Source organism: Sander vitreus, chromosome 3 (assembly GCF_031162955.1).
Source record: "Sander vitreus isolate 19-12246 chromosome 3, sanVit1, whole genome shotgun sequence".
NCBI lineage: Eukaryota > Metazoa > Chordata > Actinopteri > Perciformes > Percidae > Sander > Sander vitreus.
The window spans coordinates 19,151,227-19,174,587 of record NC_135857.1 but is presented as its reverse complement, the minus strand read 5'-3'; the positions used below and the strand labels follow the sequence as shown (position 1 = coordinate 19,174,587).

At 40.6% G+C, this 23,361-nt stretch overlaps 2 protein-coding genes across 3 annotated transcripts in view; one reads left to right on the top strand and one right to left on the bottom strand.

The window, feature by feature from the left end:
* Positions 1 to 2,859: 2,859 nt before the first annotated feature.
* stard10 (StAR related lipid transfer domain containing 10) lies at positions 2,860 to 17,575 on the bottom strand. Of its 2 annotated transcripts, XM_078246380.1 has the most exons (7): positions 17,304 to 17,575; positions 16,781 to 16,993; positions 7,451 to 7,598; positions 7,202 to 7,305; positions 4,649 to 4,769; positions 4,193 to 4,245; positions 2,860 to 4,017 (listed from the first exon to the last, which is right to left on the bottom strand). In XM_078246380.1, exons 2-7 carry the CDS (start codon positions 16,937 to 16,939, stop codon positions 3,811 to 3,813), a joined length of 792 nt encoding a protein of 263 aa, XP_078102506.1. In that variant the 5' UTR covers positions 16,940 to 16,993; positions 17,304 to 17,575; the 3' UTR covers positions 2,860 to 3,810. The 2 variants fall into 2 exon arrangements, with proteins under 2 accessions (XP_078102506.1, XP_078102505.1); XM_078246379.1 differs by having other exon boundaries at positions 16,781 to 17,575.
* A 4,378-nt stretch (positions 17,576 to 21,953) lies between these two features.
* The window catches only part of clpb (ClpB family mitochondrial disaggregase), a 31,298-nt gene continuing 29,890 nt past the window's right edge, over positions 21,954 to 23,361 (top strand). The window contains exons 1-2 of the mRNA XM_078246377.1: positions 21,954 to 22,762; positions 23,059 to 23,110. Of these exons, the coding sequence (XP_078102503.1) occupies positions 22,306 to 22,762; positions 23,059 to 23,110 (509 nt within the window). The 5' untranslated portion in view covers positions 21,954 to 22,305. The remainder of the gene's footprint in view (positions 22,763 to 23,058; positions 23,111 to 23,361) is intronic.

Genomic DNA, 23,361 nt, shown 5'->3' with positions numbered 1-23,361 from the left:
AATGCAAATGTCCTTTTCTATTATCCCATTTAAAAAAGAATTACAGCTCACACAGGGCTGCATTTGTAAATAACATATACCTATTGCAGATTATAATTCCCTCTATTACACAATAATATTAAAGGACGTTCATAGAAAATAATAATACAGAACATCAATATTGACTAGGAGACACACACTACATGACAAAACAAACAGTATACTGTATACAATACACTATAATTTTCCTTGGGGAGCAACATAGTGTTAGCTATTGATTTTATATAAAAGTAGAAAAATGTATATAAAAATGTTTTTGTTGGGTGAATTCATCATTAATGATTTACAAAATACAACAACAAATAGTTACTGTAGCATATAAGCCACATGCGAGGTCAGATGGCTATTTAATTGCATAGGTTCCAGTCCAGTTCATGAGCCTAACAGGTGGTATAAACAGGTATAATCTAGCCAGCACTGTGACCCTGAATAAATATAATTCTAAAAAGATATTTATATGGAGGTGGTGGTGATGTAGCATTCAGATCAGTGTTAAATCAGACAGGCTGCTGATTTGTTACTTGTAAGCTCCCATAGGAACCAGAAGAGGGCAACCACTCACCATCAAGATATTGAGCCTTGTAGCTGGAGAGAATTTCAAAAAGCATCATGTTAAAAAAAAAAACACACACAAACTAATAAAGGGGGCAGTTTCCCCCTGTATTAGGTTGCGTTTTTATGTATTTATAGTAGAAAGAGAATATTGCATGTAAATAGACCTTACATTTTTAAAGAGGATTCCTTTGATGGCATTTCAGCCTGACTGAAAGGAGCCAGCAAGAGGTAAGCAACTGAGAGCGAGGGAGGCTGGCATGCCATAAAAGTCATAAGCTAGACCAAATTGGAACCCATAACTTTACAGTCACACTGTACATCATAATGCACCATCCAAACATAAAACATTTATGAATTAAATTTATCCCACTTGTAGGTTTACGTGAATAAAAAAAAGCCTCATTTATCATATGCTCTGTCAAACATAGAGAGCTGAAGGGGAAATGTGCCTATTATTTTGGACTTTGTGTTTCTGTGTGTGTCACACATGTGATTCAATGTGTTGTGTTCCCTCATGTGACAGTGTCAATCTAAAGACCTGAGTAAAAGGATAAAATATTTTAGCCTTTAGGAGCCTGGATGAACAATACACTGACTCTGTGACAAGTCAGTGACTCGGCAGTGTGTTACTCATTTTACTTCTGACCTGGGGTAAAGATCAGGGGACTGTGCCAGAAAGATTAGCTTGGCTAAAGGAGATGGAAAAAGGGATAATGAGAGGAGATGAAAGGTGACAGATGGAAGAAACAGGTGATAGAAGGTGAGAAGTGGCAGGGAGACAACGCGGAGTAAAAGTTGAAGATGAATGAGAGGGAGGTGAAAAGAGCAACAACAAAAAAGGGAAAGCAAATAAATAAATGAACAAGCTAGGGACTGTAGAGGAGACATGATGGGAATAAATGGAGGAGAACAAATGCTTTAGATTAAGAGAATAGAAACGAGAACATGAGAGGAGAAAAGTTGAGATGAGAAGTGGATGAAAGGATTGATGAGATGATAAAGAGTTGGGGAGAAGACATAGAAAAGAAACAGAGAAGGAGGGAATTGAGGAACAGAGTAGGGGGAGAATAGAAGAGGTGGAGGGAGAGGGAGCTGGAGAATAGGAGGAGGAGGAGGAGGAGGAGGTGGGGTGGTGATGAGTCATCAGCAGGCTTACAGCCCTGGTGGGCTGGGTTACTGTGGGGGTGGCAGTGTGACACACATGCAAAAACACACACACAGAGGGATACCGGCCATTGTGCTGCTTATACGTCTCCTGCTGCTGTGGAGGCGGGTGGAAGACATTACAGGGATGCCACTGGGACACACAGTTTACACACTTGTGCACATGCAGCCCTTTTTCTCTGACACACACACACATGCACATAATGATGGCTGAGTGAGAGATCCTCATTAAGACTCTGAGGATGGATGGATGGGTGGTTACATATACAAGGGCAGACGGATGCATCAACATTCAATGCAGCTGTAGGAAAGAACACCAGAGCTGGGTACACTTCATGCCTATTCTGCATCTCTCACATACTCTTTCCTTCATCATTCATAATTTATTATGTGGTGCATATGCACAGAGAGATGTTGTAAAGGGGGAAGTGAGAGAGGATGACACGCAATAAATATATTTATTGACTCACACAGACAGTTTCATGGACTTTCAAATAATGTTCTCATCTTACGTGTATCCAATATGTACAACAGGTATGTAGCCATTGTACATGTGGTGCACTTAGTCTACATCCTACATAGGAAACAGAGGGCAGACAACCTAAAATAAGTCACTTCCTTTGTGACAGGCAAGCTGTCATCTCTTCATGTCACCCTTTGGTGCTGAGTCGATCACAGAGTTGCCATGCCAATCGATTTGGGGATTCTTAATTTTTTGATCTAGGCCACTGCGCACACATACATGTGAGTGTATGGGTGCATGCAATCAGGCAAACAAACATGCATGCACACTTTCCAGTGAGTTAAAACCTGTTTATCATTAGGATTTATGTCATGGTGGTTCCCTGTTCCAATCATGGCAGTGCAGTTTTAAACTCAATGTTTTTTTGTGTGTGTGTGTGTCACTGAAAGAATGTCTAAATGATAGCAGATCACTCATAAACCTATTTTAGCATGAAGCACTGAAAGAAGGATAGCAGATCAACTATCTAGGCCTGCCTATTTTAGCATCATGCAAACCTGCAGCATCAGACATCAACCCGAGCAAAGGCACCTCACACATGTAAAATACACACAGACAAAAATGACTCCGCTCACAGGTGAAATTTGAAAACCTTTGTAGGAATATGTATTTAATTTTTAAACTCTACATACATTCATACATCTCTCAATTAGAGGAGAAGACAGTAAGTGTGTAAAATCTGTATGTGTGTGTGTGTGTGTGTGTGTGTGTGTGTGTGTGTGTGTATGAGAGGGTTGCAGGTTGGGGGTTCCAGCTGCCTTCTGCACACCTGCATATTTATCATGTGCTTACAAAATGTGACGGAGACACATAATGAGTGATAGAGAAACAACATGGGCAGAGAGACAAACTGAGTGTGTATACATGTCTGAGTACACAAATGTAGTATAAATGAATAGTGTGTCCATATGTGTACACAGTTATGTACTTGCTGTATACGTGACTATTAGGGGTTACACTGAGGTGTTTTCCAACTAGATTGATTGTATTCATAACGTGCACATAAAAGGAGTATAATTTTGAAATCCATTGTTCATATTTTGAATGAGAGCGGGATGTCCACTGTCAGGTTACTCAGATAACATTTCAACAGTAAATTATTGTAGCAAAATATATTTTCAGTAATCTGCATACTTTGATATCCCTTGAAGGGGCATGAAAAATCACATTAACAGCCACTTCTCTGATTACAATGAATATGAGTTGTAAAAAATAAGTTGTTTTTCAGTGCCCCTTGTGAGTGGGTGGGTGTGTATCTGTGACTGCATCTATGTTATGTGTTCATACATTATGTATGTAAGTATGAGATGGATTTGGTCAAGTATGAGTTTGTCTGTGTGCATGAATGCTTACATACATGTGCCTGTTAGTATGCCTGCATATGCAACTGCATGTGCATAGACACATACTTACATATAGAATCACATAAACATAAGGGTAATTATGGATGTGTATCAGGCATGCATGTCACCCTGCATTACTGTTTGTGTGTGTATGAATACATGACTGTATGTGCGAGTGTGGGTGTGTTAGTCGCTATCTTCTCTCTCCTGGGTCTCAGCCAGGGAGCTCTCATCAATATTCTCCAGGCTCTCGGCATGCTGGATGCTGAGCTCAGAGAGCGGGATGCTGGGTAATGTAGTCTGTTCGGGGTAGAGCCAGGGCTTGAAACCAGGGTTGTGTCTCTGCTTCCACTCTGGATACTTCAAACAGGCTTTGTTTATCTTCTTCATTGCCTAAAAAGAACAAAATAGATTAAGAAAACACAAGTAAGACAACATATCAATTTATTTTCATAGTTCTGTGTTGATTATCAAAAACTTCAGAAAAGGAAATTATTGTACTTAAATGCACTGCCAGTATTAGATATGCCAATAATAAAGAATATCTGTTAATCTGCAAATGACTTACATGAGGAGCAAGGAAGTGGGAAGACTTGTTGACAACCCACTTGGGTAACGAACCTGCAAAGAGAAACAGAGTGAACAGAGGAATAAATTAAAGCTTGCTCTATTACATGTCATGTCATCCAGGATCAAAGTAGAGCTTTGTAACTTGCTACTCACTGCAACACATTACAAATCAGTGATTAAAGACATTTACACAATTAGCACTTGCATGCAAGACTGTGACAGTAAAGAAGTGAATTAAAGGGAGAATTAGATCAATGAACAGAAAAAGAGAGAAGGGAGAGAGAAGAGGGATAGAGCGAGGTGGCAGTGAAATAGTCCTTCATATGGTTACTATGGCGACTCATTCTGACATAAAGGCAGGGGAATGAATGATTCATGTGAACTTTGAGCCTGCGTTAAGCACGTGTGTGTGTGTGTGTGTGTGTGTGTGTGTGTGTGTGTGTGTGTTAGTTACCTCGTGGATCTACCTGGGCCAAGTAAGTGAGAGTACAGTGGTTGGTTGGTCCCTGGTCCTGGATCATGTAACCAGTCTGAATGGACACAGCTCGCACCTTGTCCTTTTTAGGAGGGTATTTCTGTAGAGACAATACACATACATACATACACACACACACACACAGATTCTTATTGGAAATAACATCCTTATTCAGTGCATATACCAACCTTGAACAGGACAAGGAGCCCCGTGAAATCTTCATTAATTTTTGGTAGCTCCAGATTTAATTAATTTATTATGGAAATGGCAGCAAAGGCCCACTATTCCACTGCTGGCTCCTCTGATTATGTCAAGATTATTATTCATGATGATAAAGTACAGCACTGGTTAGCCTGTGCTAATTGGGACAGGCACACTGCGGACCACTTAAAAAGCACACAGAGCCGCAGCCAGCTAAAGAACCTTTATCAGAGGAGACCTTCAGATAACTGCTTTATCATTTCCCTACTATTTCACTCATATTTATGCTGCCTGCACCTCTCTACACCTCTCTAGCAGACTACAATGTAGGAATTTCTGCCAGCAGTACAATGACAGCTTTCGTGAAACACACTTCCCTGCAGGTTTCAGGGAAATCTGGGCCAACATTATAATGTTCTGACGTAATGTAGAGACACTATAGGATTTGAACTATTAGTCACACATTAGATGTCTCTCTACATTCTTGACACATCCCCCATACCCGGAAACTCCACATCTGACCTAATAATCAGTCAACTACTTGATCGATAGAACATTTACTTAACGTGATTAAAAAAAAATAGCCATTTTAAGTCATTACTTTGGCCTCTGGTAGCTCACAATGGGCTTTTTAAACATTTTATATATTCAACGATTAATCAACAAGACATAAGCGTCTACAGCCATGCTACTTACATACTTACTGTAGGCAGAGCGGTGCTTTGAGCTAAATGCTAACGTCAGCATGCTAACAATGACAATGCTAACTGTACAAAATGCACAAAATGTCATCCATCCAATAATAGCACTGCTATCCCTGGAGCCAGGCTGCCATTGTGGCTAAAATAGTGCTCAACAGATCAACTGATAGTCATTAGTAGTCATTATCTGTAACCCTAATATAAATATATAGGCCTCTCTTGCAAGAACTTTATACTTTGACAGTTACTACAGGGCAGTTTCAAATAAATTAGTGAAAAAGCAGTTATTATTAATCATGGGAAAGAGAGCAGATGAGTGTAGTGTCAAATACAGTATAAGTGGACTAACGGTGGACGTGTGAACTCAGCACTCCACTAAGGATCCCCTTAAACTGCACTCAACAAGCCAAGCTCTCAAACTCTGACTATAAAGAGTGACCTTGGCCACACACACACGCACACACGCACACACACACACGTCTATTATGTTCGTAACCACTTATTAATGCAGGAATGCGGAAAAGGAGGTGGAAGTCAACAGTTACGTGTCACATGAAACGTCTTATCCTTTTGTAAACATTATATTAGTGAGGTGAAACTGAGAAACAGAAACAGAGAGAAAGAGAGACCGAGGGACAGACAGAAACGCAAGATAGACAGAGAAGACAAATAAACAAGACAGGAAGACAGATCGCGAGAGGTACAAGTTAAACAACTACTCGGTAAATTGAGTAGTTGATTGTCAGAAAATGAATCTGCAACTATTTTGATAATAAATTTACCAAATAAGTCATTTTTCTGCCAAACATTATCTGGTTCCAGCTCCTCAATTGAGAGGATTTTCCGCTTTCACTATAATTGTTATAGTAAACTGAATATCTTTTGATTTGAGACAGTTAGTCAGACAAAACAAGCTGTTGGGAAAAGGCATTTTTAACTATTTTATTATTAATCGAATATGAAAACTGATCGGTTGTTATAGCCCTAGAGAGAGGTCCAGGCTTTTACACATGATCGTTTTTCTTCCTCTTCTTCCTGTTGAACAAGAAACACAGAAATACAGCCAAAGTAAAGGCTGAGGTTTTGGGCCCGATTCCAAACCGAAACCCACTCGCGTGGTCTCAGCATTCTCTAATCAGTTTGTTTTACTGGCCTTTGGCATTCAAATTACTCAGGTTCCTAAAAAGCACGACTGGAAGCTGAACTTAAAACACAATGTATTCAACTGAATCAAATTAACTACACTTAAACTGAAGAAGAGCCACCACAGTACGTCTATCATTTTCCAAGGTAAAAGCAAAAAGGGCTGGAGGTATGGGGTTGCCAAACTCGCTTTAGTTTCTGGATGCAGTGGTTGTTTTAACACACACACACACACACACACACACACAAACACAAACACACACACACACGCAATTGGGATTTCTTTTCATACAGAACCTCCTTAAGCTTGCTTAACTGGATCAACGTTCATGTTGGCTCAACCAATGTGCACTCATTTCAAAACGGGCCATTTGTTTTACAATGCACCTTTGAGCACATGTGCACAGAGTTATATTAAGGGTGAATGAGCAGGGCCCCAGCTGAGCACGTATAAGCCCCGATTGTGTGTGTGTGTGTGTGTACTCACGGCATGTTTGACAGAGTAGTTCATGATGATGTAATCTTTCCCCATTGCAAGCCAGGAGCGAAGAGTGATGACGTCGCGGTTCCGAAGAGGACTTGGACACTTCCCTGTTGACACACAAGATAAATCTGATCAACAAAACATTGTCCTGTCGATCAACGTGCACTTTGTATGTGTCTCTGCTTCCCTTTACAGCCCCAAATCATATTAGTGACAAATGAACGCTTGTTTACACTTAAGTGTGTAACATACATGAGTAGTAACCAACATCTGCATTGACGGTAAGTTTCCCGATATCGAAGGTCTCAATGACGTTTGTGTCCCATTTCTTCCTGTATTCAATGTCATGGAGAACGTCGTACATGGTCTCAGCCGACACGTCCTTACACACCATCCGACACTGTGAAAAAGAGAGACAGAAAGAGTGTTCATGTTTAGACAATAAAGAAAACGTACACAGCTAACATAACTGGATCATAGACTAAACCAGATTTATTGAGTTTACCACACGTAGCTCCTGCTATTGCACTGATGTTGCAAAACTTTCCAGAGCTCTATCCAATGCAAGTGTTGAGGGATCCTGCACACACACACTCATGAGTTTGAAAGAAACACACACGTACACACACGACTGGCAACCGACGTGTAAACAATTCAACATCAGTTGGTCAGAGAGCATTAGAAAGCTGAGACAGTGTGAGTGAGTGTGTGTGTGTGTGTGTGTGTGTGTGTGTGTGTGTGTGTGTGAGAGAATGTTTGGACAGAATCAAGAGGCATGCTATTGACCACAGATGAGTCATTACTAGACATAAAATGGAAAACAATACAATAATACAGGACAAGGATGCACGCACGCACACTTCAGATAAAACTTCAGATAAATTATAGGTATACATTTCTATAAATCTAGGAGGACTTAATTGTTTATACAGCCATACTTGTTGATTTAAGATATAGTGTGTTACGGTGTATTAATGAAACCCTGCCTGTGTCAGCTTCACAGGAGTAGATGGCAATGTACATACATCCCGTGTAAAAAGATGTCTGTGGACCCTGGAGTAAAGCTGTTACTACAGTTACAATTGCCAAGAGTAAATAGGCTTAATAATAACAACAAAAACAAAGAAGGACAGGGCAATGGAGGATGAGAGACACAAAGAAACAAGAAGAGCAAATGAGAGGTCAAGAGGGACCGAGAGAAAAGCAGAGTGAGAGAAGAAATGGACCGAGGGTGGCTGATTTTAACTCCAATTAGAAGTCAGTCCAGGAGGGTTGAAACTCTCCAACCCTCCTGGATCTTCTTTCCATTGTTCCTTGAGGGCTTCATTCAAGAGAATGATCACCAACTTTACACTACATTTGGCTGTACAGCTCTCTTTGGTGTAACAGCACAAAATATGCACCACAAATTTGTTATCCAAAGTGTTCATTCAGAACACAACAGTGCTACTTCTGCTACTTGGGCGTAGTGATATGCTTGCAGCACCTGAGAAGCCCCGAGCAGAGTAGCAATGCTTCACCTTTCTGAGAATATAGTTCCCAGTTTATATATGGTTAGAAGATGGCTGTGTCTCATATGACCTTGTTATTTGTACACGCTGTGACTATACAAATCACAACATGTAAATTGGAACATGTTGGTGTTATTTTGTCACTTATTGGGAGCAGTAGGCTAGTTGGAACCGATTACCTTCAGGATCCGTGCTAGGCTAAGCTATCGGTGGAGCCATCAGACAGAGTTACAACATGCACGGAGAGGAGAAGGGTATGTATGGACTTATCTAACTCTGGAGGTTACGGTGAATAAGCTAAAGTCCCAATAAGTTGGCGTGTTCCTTTAAGTGAAATTAAATGTCCTGGGACCAGATATTATTATAACTCTCAATGTCCCATTTTGGCTTCCAACTACTTGTTCTAGAAATATTTTAAATGCAGACTAAACACAAAATACCATGTTCAACATGTGAATGTCTGAATGTGGTGCAGGGCATCACCTGGTCTAACCTCTTCATTATTTTAATCAAGGACATCATAGGAGCGATGTTATGGTTCTGTTTAGGAGGTACACTGGTCAGATACTAATACTCATAATATGAACAGGAAACTGAAAAAAGTCCTGATAGACTACTTACTTTACTTGAGTATTTCCATTTTATGCATCTTTATACTTCTACTCAAGTTATCGGACAGCTAAAGCTGCATGTGATCAACATATATACATTATATTTACAGTATACACTCAGTGGCCACTTCAATAGGTAGACCTCAGTCTTCAATTACCAGACCTATTTCCACAGCGCTGTGGAGTAAGGTCTGGCTACACCACACATCCACTCTAGGATAGGAGAAAAAAATGCTCTGGGTTGTTTACATTTCTTTAATCCAATCGCAGTCGTCTTGGGTGGTGCTGAACTCTGGACGCAGCGATGGTGGCTCTGCAAAATAGTCTCGGGAAGCAGCCTGTTTTGTGGGAACATTTGCACACCGTAAAAGAAAACACCACATAAAATATTAAAATAACTGTTCCCACAATACAGTAACGTGAGATATTTAAACCTACATTGTGTAATTTTTTTTGTTGATTCTTAGCAAAAAAAACTTTGTTCTTTCACAAATATGTGCTCATTCATGTGTAATTACTTCCACCAACTAATCAAAGTATTCTCGTACGCGTAGAAACTGCCATTTAGAATCATTCAGAATACATACGAGCGACTCGCTCGAATGACGGCCGCCATGTTGCGCCTCCATCTTTAAAATACATTAGCCAAAGAGAAACATACCTCCGCCTTTCACCCTCTTACACTCAGTGGCAACGTGACTAATGCCAGCGGGAGATTACGCGCCAGAGAAGAGAAAAAGAGAATTAAAACGACAACGCGAGAGGCAAAGCAACAAGACCAAAGTTAATATTGAAGTGGCTAGAACAGCTGCGTGTAAACGATGGAGATACTAAGAGCTCATTTCAGGTTCGGTAATATTCAGTTGGTTGTCATATACAATTTCACCGCTAGATGGGAGAAATTCTTACATAATGTAGCTTTAAATTAGCTGGATACATGGTTAAACATGATTTGCTCTTAACATTGTATCGCCGTGTGTACTTCACCAATCGGTCCCAAAACATCCCAGTTAGACAGTAAATGCTGTAAACATATTCTTTGTAAGTCTTTACAATCATTCCCCGAAAGAAACAAGCAGGCCTGCCTTATTGGACGAGCCAAATTGTCTTCAAAACTTGCCTATTTCAGCTTGCAATTTGCTAGCTCGAAGTTTGTTGTTGTTTCCCAAGGCGAAGGGATTTTGAGAACGGCAACACACAGAGAGCGGAAGGTGAGGGACATGCGGTGTGCAAGTCACGCGCCAGATGTCAGGCTTTATCCTGGAAATGTACTTCCGTTGATCCAGACTACAAATATACACCTGTAAATACAGTTTCTGCCATAGTCTATTTTTATGACGCCTAGACTGTTCAGTTTTTGTTGACATTGTCAGAAATGTGTAAATTCAATTATATGTTATTATACTGAGGTCCCAGTTAAAGGTGGTGTTGTACTGCATTATATCGGGAGGTGTTTCTATTTTTTTGTCCTTGGCATTTTAATACACGAGGGGATCAGAGTATTAGAAATTCTGCGATTACTGATCGTAAAGTAATCTGATACTGCTGTGCCTAAACTAATGCAATGCCAGTCTATTAAAGACAACAGTTAACACTTTCACAAATATTCTGTTATTAGCCAGAATTATTATTCTGTGAGCGATAAGAGAAAGTTTGTGAGGGGCAGAACGGGGGTATGGCTGCAGATTGACATTACAGGAAAACAACAACGCCTAGAACAGAGAATGCATGATGATTACTGCTGACCGCTCTGCTTATTATGGAATTAAAGACTTGTTTCTGACTCTTTAACATGAACTCTCCATACTGGAACTACAAAAAACACATACAGGATACAGTATGATGGGATTTTGAAAATAAAATGTACAATAACTGTGCCAAAGCCATGTTTGTTGATGTACCTCAGCAGAAAAAACAGATACTGCAAATGTTAAATGTGTTATATCTACAGAAGGCAACCATAAGTAAATAATGACAGTACAGCAGTATCAGTAAGGTCTCATATTTGATATCCGTGTGTGTGCGTGTGTAGACAGATTGGCAGAGGACTTGGAGGTCAGAAAAGACCAGGGAGAATAATGGATTTGGTTGGTTTTGTATTCACAGGCAGACTGAAACAGGAGTAGGAGGAAGAAGGAAAACCAAATGAAAAGGAGACATACGAGAACTGTATAGGGAGCAAAAGACATCCAGTGCAGAATGAAGACATACAGCCAGCTAAGTACACATGTGAATAATTCTATTACACACTAATTCAGTGAAGTCAACAGATGAAGCAAGGAGATGGAGATAGAGAGAGGCAGGTGAAAGAGAGTTCAGAGAGATAAAGCAGAGGCGGAGGGAGACAAAAAGCCAGACAAGTAGGTACACAAACAATGTGTGTGCGTGTGGTTTGGTGAGTCTTTTCTTCATGCCTGGTCTGAGTCCACACTGCGCCCACTGCACTCAGAACACCCAATTAACTCTGACCCCTGCACATCAAACCCACTCCACCCACTACTCATTCTCTCCCATATTCCCTGTCTCACCCGACTTCTTCTCTCCCTGCCACTCTCTTCCTTTCCTCGCTCGGTCGGTCCCTCCAACCTGTCAAGTCTCATAGTTTGCTCCTCTGGGTGCTGATACAGTGGTGTGAAAAAGTGTTTGCCCCCCTTCCTCATTTCCTGTTCCTTTGCATGTTTGTCACACTTAAGTGTTTGAACATCAAACCAATTTAAACAATAGTCAAGGACAACACAAGTAAACACAAAATGCAATTTGTAAATGAAGGTGTTAATTATTAAAGGTGAAAAAAAAATCCAAACCATCATGGCCCTGTGTGAAAAAGTGATTGCCCCCTAAACCTAATAACTGGTTGGGCCACCCTTAGCAGCAACAACTGCAACCAAGCGTTTGCGATAACGTGCAATGAGGCTTTTACAGCGTCCTGGAGGAATTTTGGCCCACTCATCTTTGCAGAATTGTCCTAATTCAGTTACATTAGAGGGTTTTCGAGCATGAGCGGCCTTTTTAAGGTCATACCACAACATCTCAATAGGATTCAGGTCAGGACTTTGGCTAGGCCACTCCAAAGTCTTCATTTAGTTTTTCTTCAGCCATTCGGTGGTGGACTTGCTGGTGTGTTTAGGATCATTGTCCTGCTGCAGAACCCAAGTTCGTTTCAGCTTGAGTACACGAACAGATGGTCGGACATTCTCCTTCAGGATCTCTTGGTAGACAGCAGAATTCATAGTTCCTTTTATCACGGCAAGTCTTCCAGGTCCTGAAGCAGCAAAACAACCCCAGACCATCACACTACCACCACCATATTTTACAGTTGGTATAATGTTCTTTTTATGAAATGCAGTGTTCCTTCTACGCCAGATATACTTGGACACACACCTTCCAAAGAGTTCCACTTTTGTCTCATCGGTCCACAGAATGTTGTCCCAAAAGTCTTGGGGATCATCAAGATGTGTTCTGGAGAAGTGAGACAAGCTTTGATGTTCTTTTTGCTCAGCAGTGGTTTTCTCCTTGGAACTCTGCCATGCAGGCCATTTTTGCCCAGTCTTTTCCTGATGGTGGAGGCATGAACGCTGACCTTAACTGAGGCAAGTGAGGCCTGCAGTTCTTTGGACGTTGTTGTGGGGTCTTTTGTGACCTCTTGGATGAGTCGTCGCTGCGCTCTTGGGGGTAATTTTGGGCGGCCGGCCACTCCTGGGAAGGTTCACCACTGTTCCATGTCTTCGCCATTTGTGGATAATGGCTCTCACTGTGGTTCGCTGGATTCCCAAAGCTTTGGAAATGGCTTTATAACCCTTTCCAGACTGATAGATCTCAATTACTTTCTTTCTCAATTGTTCCTGAATTTCTTTGGGTCTCGGCATGATGTGTAGCTTTTAAGGATCTTCTGGTGGACCTTACTGTGTCAAGCAGCTCCTATTTAAGTGATGCCTTGATTGTGAACAGGTGTGGCAATAATCAGGCCTGGGTGTGGCTAGAGAAATTGAACTCAGGTGTGGACAACCACAGTTATAGTATGTTTTAACAAGGGGGCAATCACTTTTTTCACACAGGGCCATGATGGTTTGGATTTTTTTTCTCCTTTAATAATAAACACCTTCATTTACAAATTGCATTTTGTGTTTACTTGTGTTGTCCTTGACTTTTGTTTAAATTGGTTTGATGTTCCGAAACACTTAAGTGTGACAAACATGCAAAGGAACAGGAAATGAGGAAGGGGGCAAACACTTTTTCACACCACTGTACATGATTGAGGAAGACAATTATGAAGAAAAAAAATGGAGGAGTGCGGGTGTGATTCAGAGCTGGGCTTCCCTGTGTGTCAGCAGGGGGGAAAGTAAACCCAGGTGTGTGCATGGCAGAGACGCAGTCTGACCACACACTAACAGACACCCACGCATTGTGCAGTGTGCGTAGAGTCGTGCTGACAAAATACATGATGATGATGGTGGTGGTTACAGCTGTGATACAAAACGTGCATACATTATTGATGAATATGGCAGTGGCAATGATTATGACGATAATGGGGCTGATGATAATTACAGTAGATCGCTAATGATGATGATTGCCAGAGTTCTCCCTCTCGCTCTGATTTGGATATATCACTTTTTCTTTAGTGCTATTGTTACTATCGTGAAGAGGGAAACAGGAAGAGAGACGATTATCAACACATCACACACAATCATTCGACATGCATCAGCAAAGATGCATGCTTTCATTTTGTCTATAAATAGAAGAGCTGTATCTGTGGCATTTCTAATGCCCCTACTCTTACACACACACACACACACACCTATCTATGAGCATGATCCATACACACCACCACATTAATTGTAGTTGTATTTACACACAACTACAATTAATGTAATCATTTTGTGAAAAGGGATAAATAAACTTGTGCCATGTCAGAGTTTGGATGAAATGAGTTACTAAGTTGAAAACAAGAGATAGAGAATGATGTACCATGCAAAATAAAGCTCCTGTAACTGTCGTATTTACATAAAGATAAAGTATAGATAGGAACCCCACTGAAACTCCAAATGTGTGTGTCTGTTTGCAGAGCTGTCCGGAGGAAACACACCTGCCCTTACCCTCTACACACATACAGGTACAAGGGTATAGGGTACAACTAGATAGGCTGGGAAAATCCCTCTACTGTTGTGGCCCCTGGGCACACCTACTGTACCTACACAGAAACACACCTCTTTATTTAACAAAGTAAACACCTGGTGGCTTACGCTCCTCGGACCCGGATACACCAGCAGAAAGAAAGACACACACACACACACACACACACACACACACACACACACACACACACACACACACACACACACACACACACAAAAACTGTCAGCTGTGAACCAAAATGTGTTTTAAAGTGACTGTGACAACACTGAAAGACATTTGAGCCAGCTAAGCACTAAAGTGCCAGTCAGTCAGGTTTAAGGCTAAGTGGAGACTGTAGTGTCCACTGGCAAAGGGAACTGTAAGTATAACAGTGATATAATTATCTTTTTTTTTCTTCTTTCATGATCAATTTTAACAATGTCCAGGGGGCTGTAGGTCCCAATTGCTGCTAGATTTGGTGGCTGGATGCAGAATAAGTCACACTGTCCTTTCACCAGGATATGTAAGTATTTATATGACCTAAGTATGAATGTACTGTCAGTAGGTATTTATACCTTTAATATATTAATGGGAAACTTCCACCAGTTGAAAGGTGAGACAGATCACCTGAGCCAACAAACTACATCATAACTTACACTTAATTTTCTTCAAATAATTGATGATCTTAATGATGTTCTTAACTACCATTAGAAAAGAAGCTGGAAGTTGCATTAAACTGTCACTTTGTATCTTAACATGTGTGTGCAAACTAATTCTTAAATGATCTATTCTTATTCGTGTATGTTTTGGCCACAAATGTGTTGAATTAGTTTTTTGTCCCCGGAACTGAACAAAGCATTATTAATGACTGTGGTCAAATATAATGTGCTGTGCTGTTTTTTCATAGCTTAAAGTGGCATCCCTCTCCTGATGACGCCTCCACATCGACTCCCAAGACAAACATTCACATTCGAGTCAAACTGCCACGACTGCTATTTGACTAGATAACAAAGTTTGCTCATCAAGTACTTTCACATGCCTGTCACATTATTTACCTTACCTAAACAATGATCAGGAACTACTGCATTTGTTCCCTACCTACTAGGGCTGCTCGATTATGGAAAGAATCATAATCACGATTATTTTTGGACAATATTGAACGCACAATTATTTTACACGATTACTCATTGACTTTTGGAAAGACATAATTATTGAAAGTAAAAAAAACAACAACAGTGAAACAAACAAATCAACAGTGAAAACACCTTGAACTGTGAAATTTCCCTCTAATACTTTTCTCATTTGAGCCTTTTTTCCTCTCCATTCAGAACACAGGACGAAATAAGAGTTGACTTGCAAAACTTAATGTGCAAAATTATCGTTTTTCCTCGATACTCGTTTTTGGGATCGTTAGGAGCAGAAATCGTAATCACGATTAAAAATGTATTAATTGCACAGCCCTACTACCTACTGCACCTTGTGTTACTGTATTAATGTTAAACTGTAGGCAGTTCCAAAACTGGTTAATAGTTTTGTTAATAAATAACTACAAATAATGACGATTAACCATCAGTTATCAGAGCCCAAAATAATGTAGCTAGTTGAATATCCTTTTCAGCCATAATCAGTTCGTTTGTCTGTTGTATTATTTCAGTTTTTGTTTACTTCCCTGTGCTGTGTTAAATGACAAACTGTATGAATAAACCATAATAAACCAACTCCACAGAAGTCAACTAAGTAACCCAACATAATATACTCAACACTACCTTATATGAGACTTGAAAATAGTTTCACTGGCAGAGGATAATGACATCTCCAGAGAATTAAACCTGCCTCCAGAGGCTCTCACTTCACTTTAGTCCTGGGGATTTCTTATAGTGTGTATCAGGCATACATTCACAACCTCACCATTGTACACACTTTTAAAAAGATAAGTGAATCTAACACAGGATGTTTAAAAAAAAAAAAGAAAAGAAAAAAAAAGTTACACACTGCAGGATTTACAGTTCCACATTTGTTTGCGTGCTTACAAAGGGACAACATATAGTATGCTGTGTCATCTAAATACATTTGTTTGAAAAGCAATGTGATGTTAGTGGGTTGGAGAAGCATCTGCAACTAGCATGCAGCAAAAAGCAGCAGTTAAAGCATGTCAGCAGTTTCAATCATATGGGAATTTAGAAAAAGCACTTCCCTGCCAATTGGATTATACAGCAGTGTCTTTTTTTCCTCCTCCCATAGAAAGTGAGTATAGGCTACAAATCAAATGTATACTTTGTTGTATTTGAACATATTCCAGGGGCTTTCGCTATCTTCTATTTCATACCTGCGGAGGTTAACAGTCTCACCTTCATTTTGTGGATGGGCTTCCCCTCTTCCAGACCCTGGGTCCACACCGTGATGCCCCCCTTATTGTGGCTCATACTCCAGCCTTCATCGCACAGACACTCCGCCTTGAAGCTAGCGAACGCCCGGTCGTCCGGGATGGTCACAGTCTGTCCAGACATGGCTTTTTACCGCAGGGTGGGGGATGTGGGAGAAGAGAGGGGTCTTAGAGACTCCTGTTGGGCCCAGAGGAGACACGATGAGCAGGGGAAATGAAGGGAAGCAGAGAGCCAGCCACTCTTGTCCTACTCTTCTGTGGAAATAACTTGTCTAATTAAATTTCCCAAGAAGGCTTTTGTATTCTGCGCCGCGTCTTGTGATGATCAGTGTGCGTGTATGTGCGCGTTCAGGGAGGTAAAAACAACCGCAATATACCCCGCACAAACTATAATCAAACAGACGTATAAGCACAGCCTCACACAGGTGATAGCACACAATAATAAGGCAAAGAAGTGTCAAACAATGAGATGGATGAATCAAATGTGCCTTTTAGTTGATCACGGTGGTTGAATAAGTTTCAGCCCGGGTTCAGCAGTCCTCAGAAACAGCCGCTCTTCAGACAAGCCATATGTTTCTGTTTCCGCTCGTCTAGCTCCCTCATTAACGTTATCTGGCTTCCCCTCTGTGTGTCTTTCTCTCTATCAAGCGTGATCTTCCGTGAGCTTATAATCATTTGCAGCGGCTCTCCATCTCTGCGTCGCAGGTGGTGGAGGAGATGCGGTGAGAAATAAGAGGAAGATGAGGAGGTGTGTGTGGGGGGGGGGAAATCAGGCTGAGCTGTACAGGCAGGCGACGCAGGGACGGCTACAATGGAAACGCCTCCCTGTGCTGCCTTTAGGTGCTCCTCGTAAAGCTCTCAGCCTATTTGCCTCTGACTTAAAGACATTTTGTTTATTGTATCGTCTTTTCATTGGAAATAAAGCAAGGTGACTTTTAAGGAATTTAATTTGTTTTCTTCTTCTTTTGCTAGTTACGCTTTCGCTAACTTCAGACATCCTGCTTTAAAACGATATGCTGCTATACATGGGCCTGTTATGCCTATTTTAAATGATGTAGGCCTGAATAAGTTTAACCTATTTAAAAAAAAAAAAAAAGACAACAGCCGAAAACTGACTTTACAACAAATCTGTATGGGGCTATTAACTAACTTAACTATTAACTGGCTTGGCTATAATATTCCAAAACTGGTTTACATACGGTCTGTTACTGCTTCACATTGTTGGTCCTGGCTGTTTTGAATCACTTTGTTTCATGACTAGCCACTTTAAAAAGGTACTCAATTGAGTTTTTAACCACCAAAAGGTCTATGGAGCGATATTTTGTTTTAGCTTTAACGCTGCTAATTAATATTAATCAAAAAAGTGATTGTTAACATTTTTCCAATATAGTTCACACACCAGTTAGCTACCATGTAGCTATGTGAAACCACAGAATGTGAATAAAACTTAAAGCTAGGCTAACTGCATGGTTTACTTTAATCGATATTTTGGGAACCTAACCTAATCCAGTTTATGCTAAATTTGCTAAGCCTATTTTGTTAATGGGAACAAAATATGGTGTATGAAATCCATCCAGTTAACGTTAAATACAGCTTTTTTCAAACACAATTCTTCCTGTAGGCTAGCGCTTATGGTAACGTTAGGCTAGAGCTTACCGTTAGAGCTTGAGGAAAGATAACCCTGCCAACAGCTAGCTAGGTGAATTAGCACAAACTTTGGAAGCAGATCTGTATCGAAAGTTCAAGAACAGGCTCACATTTGATACATTTTTGAATGTCAAAAAATGGCCTACCTGTTGATCCAGGAATTGCAGGTCAGCCGTGGAGGGAAAAGAGGCCCACGTTTATTTTCATGTCAAATAGCCCAGTTTGTGAACAACACTGACTGGTCCCCCAAACTCTATTTTCCAGCACACTTTTATGAATATTGTAGATATACAAATATTCCTTGCTGAAATCCTGCATTACATTTCCTGCAAAAATCTACAGGATTTTTTGGCCATAATCCTGCGGGATTCAGAATTATTTCATGCATGACTCCTGCATGGGATTTCCTACAGGGTTCCTGCACTTTTTTTGCAAGGGATAAGAAGCTGTAGACTATATTGTTTTTTACAGTTTAAATATGCAAGCAGCTCCTGTATGGTTACTCTATTTGTTTATAGTTTCCATATTGCCGACAGTATTTGAACGCAACTCGCGCTAACGTTTACACGCGAACCTTTTTGTTAGTTGCAGCAGCGGGGGCGCGCCTGGCTCTTGTTGGCTGACGTGTTAAAGTCATAGACTGTTATGTATATTTACACAGCCTTACAGTCTATGGTTAAAGTATTAGGAAGTCTTCACCTGTCTATCGGTCATGCTTCCTTATGAACTGTTCATTGCTGGAGTTGTTACAAGCTCGCATACTGAGAACAATATAGCCCTATATTTAAATTCCCTGTAGCCTGTTTGTAAGTGTCACTGTGGTTCTGTTATATAGGGCCAACCATCTACATGCTTGTCTGTATCCATCTATTTTTCACTCAGTCTCTCGTGTCATTCTGTTCCATCGCTCTCCCTCCTTTCAACTTGGAGTGTGTAAACCCATTATCAACCTCCTTCACTCAGTTTGATCTGTGGGTGTTCTCACGACACGTTGAGGCCCAATATTTTGGAGTGCACCTGACATTTCCTTCTGAGAATCACACATGTATGTTTGTGTAAATATAAAACAAGGGTAGGCATTGCCATTTTTTTAAATGCGCTGAAATGATGACATTTTGCGATGGTTGACAGATACTGTAGTGTAGCCAAAGTGCTACACCCACAGACTAACCTTGCCATTAGTTGCGATCCCTTTCTGCAGGCATGGACTTTTACTCTCTTTCTTTGCACATGTGCAATACAGCATTTTCATTATTGAAACTGTCTTTTGAATGAACAGGGTGAATAAAAACCTGTAATAGCACCAACTTTTCCATTGCTGACCCTGACCTCTGACAACCTTAGACCGGTGAGTGAGAGACTTTTCTCACCAGGAGGAATAGAGCATTACATTGTCCTTTTTAAAACATAACAGGTGTAATCAAAAACATAATTAATTGCTGCATTACATTACAATTCCCTAGAACAGAGCCATGGTTAATGCTAGACAAGTCGAAATGTCTGCTTTATAAAACTTAGTGAATGTGATTTATTTGGGGGAAACAAAACATAAACAGGAGTGCTTTAATGATTCAGGTTAGTAATATTTATTCACAAAGCAAAAAAATATGTAAAGTGCACAATGGGCAGATTTATGACGGGGAAGAAAAGAAAGACTGGTGGTGCTCATCAAGTAAACTGTCAGTCAACCCCCTAAAATATGAAGAAGCCCATCTTGTTTTCAAATGAGCTGTCAATACAGTGCTTTTGTGATGTTATTTCAATACAATTAAAGTTAGTTGCTTTTTGACTAGTTTAGTTGTACAGGTTGATAAAAATGGTTCTCCAGGGGAATTAACTAGAACCCAGCCATTGTTAACAAAATTAGTTTCCCCTGTGTTTGCCAATCCATTCTGGTCCGTGCAGCTGGGCAGCTGACTTTCTCAAGACACATATATCAGCCATCACATAATCCCATTGTTGTTGAGATCAATAGTGATGGTGAGTTTTTAAAAAATGCTTTAGAAACATATCGACAGGTTAGCGTGGGGAACTTAAGCTTTATTTGTCAGAGCGAATGGATGTGTTGTCAGGTGTCTACAATAGCAAACCCACACTGACATTTAGATGGCATTGCTGCTAACGGTGCCAGTGCATTTATGTTGGCAGATCAGAATGTCCTCTATGATTCATGTCTAGTGAGACACAGTAAGCCTATTGCCAGCAGTGCTAACTGCTGGCCCAGCACTAACATACCCATCTAACAAATTGAAGCCCACTCTTGTATATGTCTGAATGGTTTGGCTTGGATTGTATTTCATTCACAAGTAAAGGGCATTTTCAACATTGTTACTTTTTTCCTGGAATACACTGTATCTTTAGTGGTAACCTCTTCGTATGCAAGTAGGTGTAAATGGAAACGTCATCCAGTTAAACCATCATATTGCTCAACAATTCATCCTCTCCATTCCTGCTACTACTAAGTGAAAGGCTCTTTCTTTCATTAACTGATATATATCATTGCTTTAAAATGTTGAACTGTACATTTCTGCATTAACGTCTGCTGCATTTCAACAGGGAATTGTACAGAAACCTAATCTCAAAATGCAGTTTCTTTTCAATTTTAAAGACAAGCAGTTATATCAGGTAAATCAAGCTAGGTGTCTTGTGCAGGAAGTAATACATTAATTAATTTACACTTTTGAGTCAAAACCAAAATGAACAGATGACAGAGGAGGATATTGAGAAAGACATGCTTATTTATATGAGATAAAGGGACTCACACTAATAAAAAGTAGAATGGATTAAAGAATGATAAGATAGTTTCATATTACATAAAAAGCCCAGTATTTCTGATGGGATTAAGCCTTAACATTACAGTTCACCACTGTGCCCCATTGAGAACAAGACCTATAGGTAAATTAGCATGTGATTACAGCATATATGTTGTATGTATGTATGTCGACACTCAAAACTTTGAAAGCTGTGTTTATCAGTGTATCAGAGAATACTCTCTAGCCAAATCTAGAATTGTTTTCATTTGCCTCATCACATGAGAATAACTAATTTATCTAGCCATTCTCTTACTAAACTGTCTGAAATTGAAGATTTGATGAAGATGATGACATTTGCCTGCAATAGCTGTGTAGGCTACAACAGCACTGTGCTTTGGCGACATCTGGCGGCCATGATGAACCATCAAAGGAAAGTACACTGACAAAAAAACTGCTTGTTTCATCAAAATTTGTGTCGCTGTGAGTTCCCTGTTCTGTTCTCAGGTACGAAAGGATGTGAAACCGAAGACCAACTGTGGCATCATCTCCTAATATATTTGCCAAACAGCGTAATAATATTCAACAACTGTTTTATATTGTACGGATTACTCGAATGCAGGACAGCTATCCTGTAAATCAAGCGGGTATTTTAGACAAGGAACTTCAAAAATAGATTGTTAGCGCTTAACCTTTTTTTTTATGTCTTGTGTACCTCAATGCAGTTTGAGTTTGACCAACTATTCTATATAACTAAATATAACTAAAACGTCTCTGTGTTAACTAAGTTTAAGCGAACACGGAAGTATGTAACAGATACACATCTCGCTATAAAGCACATGACACAGAAGTTTCCAGTAAAACAACATTTCCCAAAATGCATCGCCCGTTCTGGTGACATCCACGCTACGGTGAGGTGAAGCGGTTGTTTTCGTCCCGATGGTTGTAAGAAGCTGCCTGGAAATTGAGGTATAACGGCTGTTACATCGGAAACAACGCGGTGTCCCCGGCTTGTAGGGTATCCGTTTCCCTCTGGAATTACTGCCAGACTTAAGGTTTCATCCCCCGTTTTGTTTTTGGTGAGTTCATCGCCATGTTATCATCCGTTCCCACCAGGCTAATTGCCCGAAGGTCGCGCAGCCTGTCACCGTGCAGCCGCGTGCTCCAGACCAGCGCAAGCGGTGCAGCATGCCAGGGCATCCGCGAGACACCGGCAGAGATCAACCGCAACCCCATCGTGTCCACCTCCCGGGTCTCCAGAAGGGGGATTTTAGCCGAGGAGACCGCTGGTACCAGTGTGAAACAGTTGGTGCAGTACCACCATCTCGTCCCTAGATGGCTGTCCAACCTGGAGAACCGCCGCGGCTCATGGGCGGCTTTGGCCAGCAGAGGGCGGAATAATAATCAGTACTGGGAGGAGAGCGGCCAGTGGGACGGAGGTGATGGCCGGAGGACAGGTGGAGGAGCCAGCCGGGCAGGAGTGGCTTCTGCCGGTGTGCTGTCTGCTGCAGCCGTGGCCTTCTGCCTGAAGAAAGATTCTGATAACAAAGGTAGACGTTATCAGCCATCAGTCATTGTGTTGTCTGACTTAGTATATATTTTGTGTCTATTAGTAATGAGGCACTTTGTATAGAAAATATTGTAAATGGATAGTGTTGAGGGTCAGCAACCTTTGCACATTTTCACAAAATGCACACAAGTTTCATAGTTGTCAATTAAGTTGGCTTTGACTTTAAAAAAAAACAAAAACAAACAAACAGTACAGGCACATCCCTAATTTGCTAATCCGTACTCGAGTTTATTCTTCTTGTGTAATGTTTTCTGTTTCTGTTATTGCAATAACAAGGTGATGCACTTCTGGAGGCAGCAAGGACCAATAACTCTGAAGATGTGGCCAGGTAACATACACACACCACATGATTCAAGGAGGCTACTAAGTATAGTAATGGTGTTGTAGATGTTACATTTATGTGACATGGCCATTTTTTGCATTTAAATAGTCTTATTCATCATGCAAGAGAACAGCAAATAATACCTTTTTAATTTGTCATGATGGTAGTGGACTGTATGAGGATAAAAATACTGGCAAAAGGTTTTGAGCTGAACCTGTCATTTAGGATGCTTTGGACAAAGCTCAATTTCTGGACAC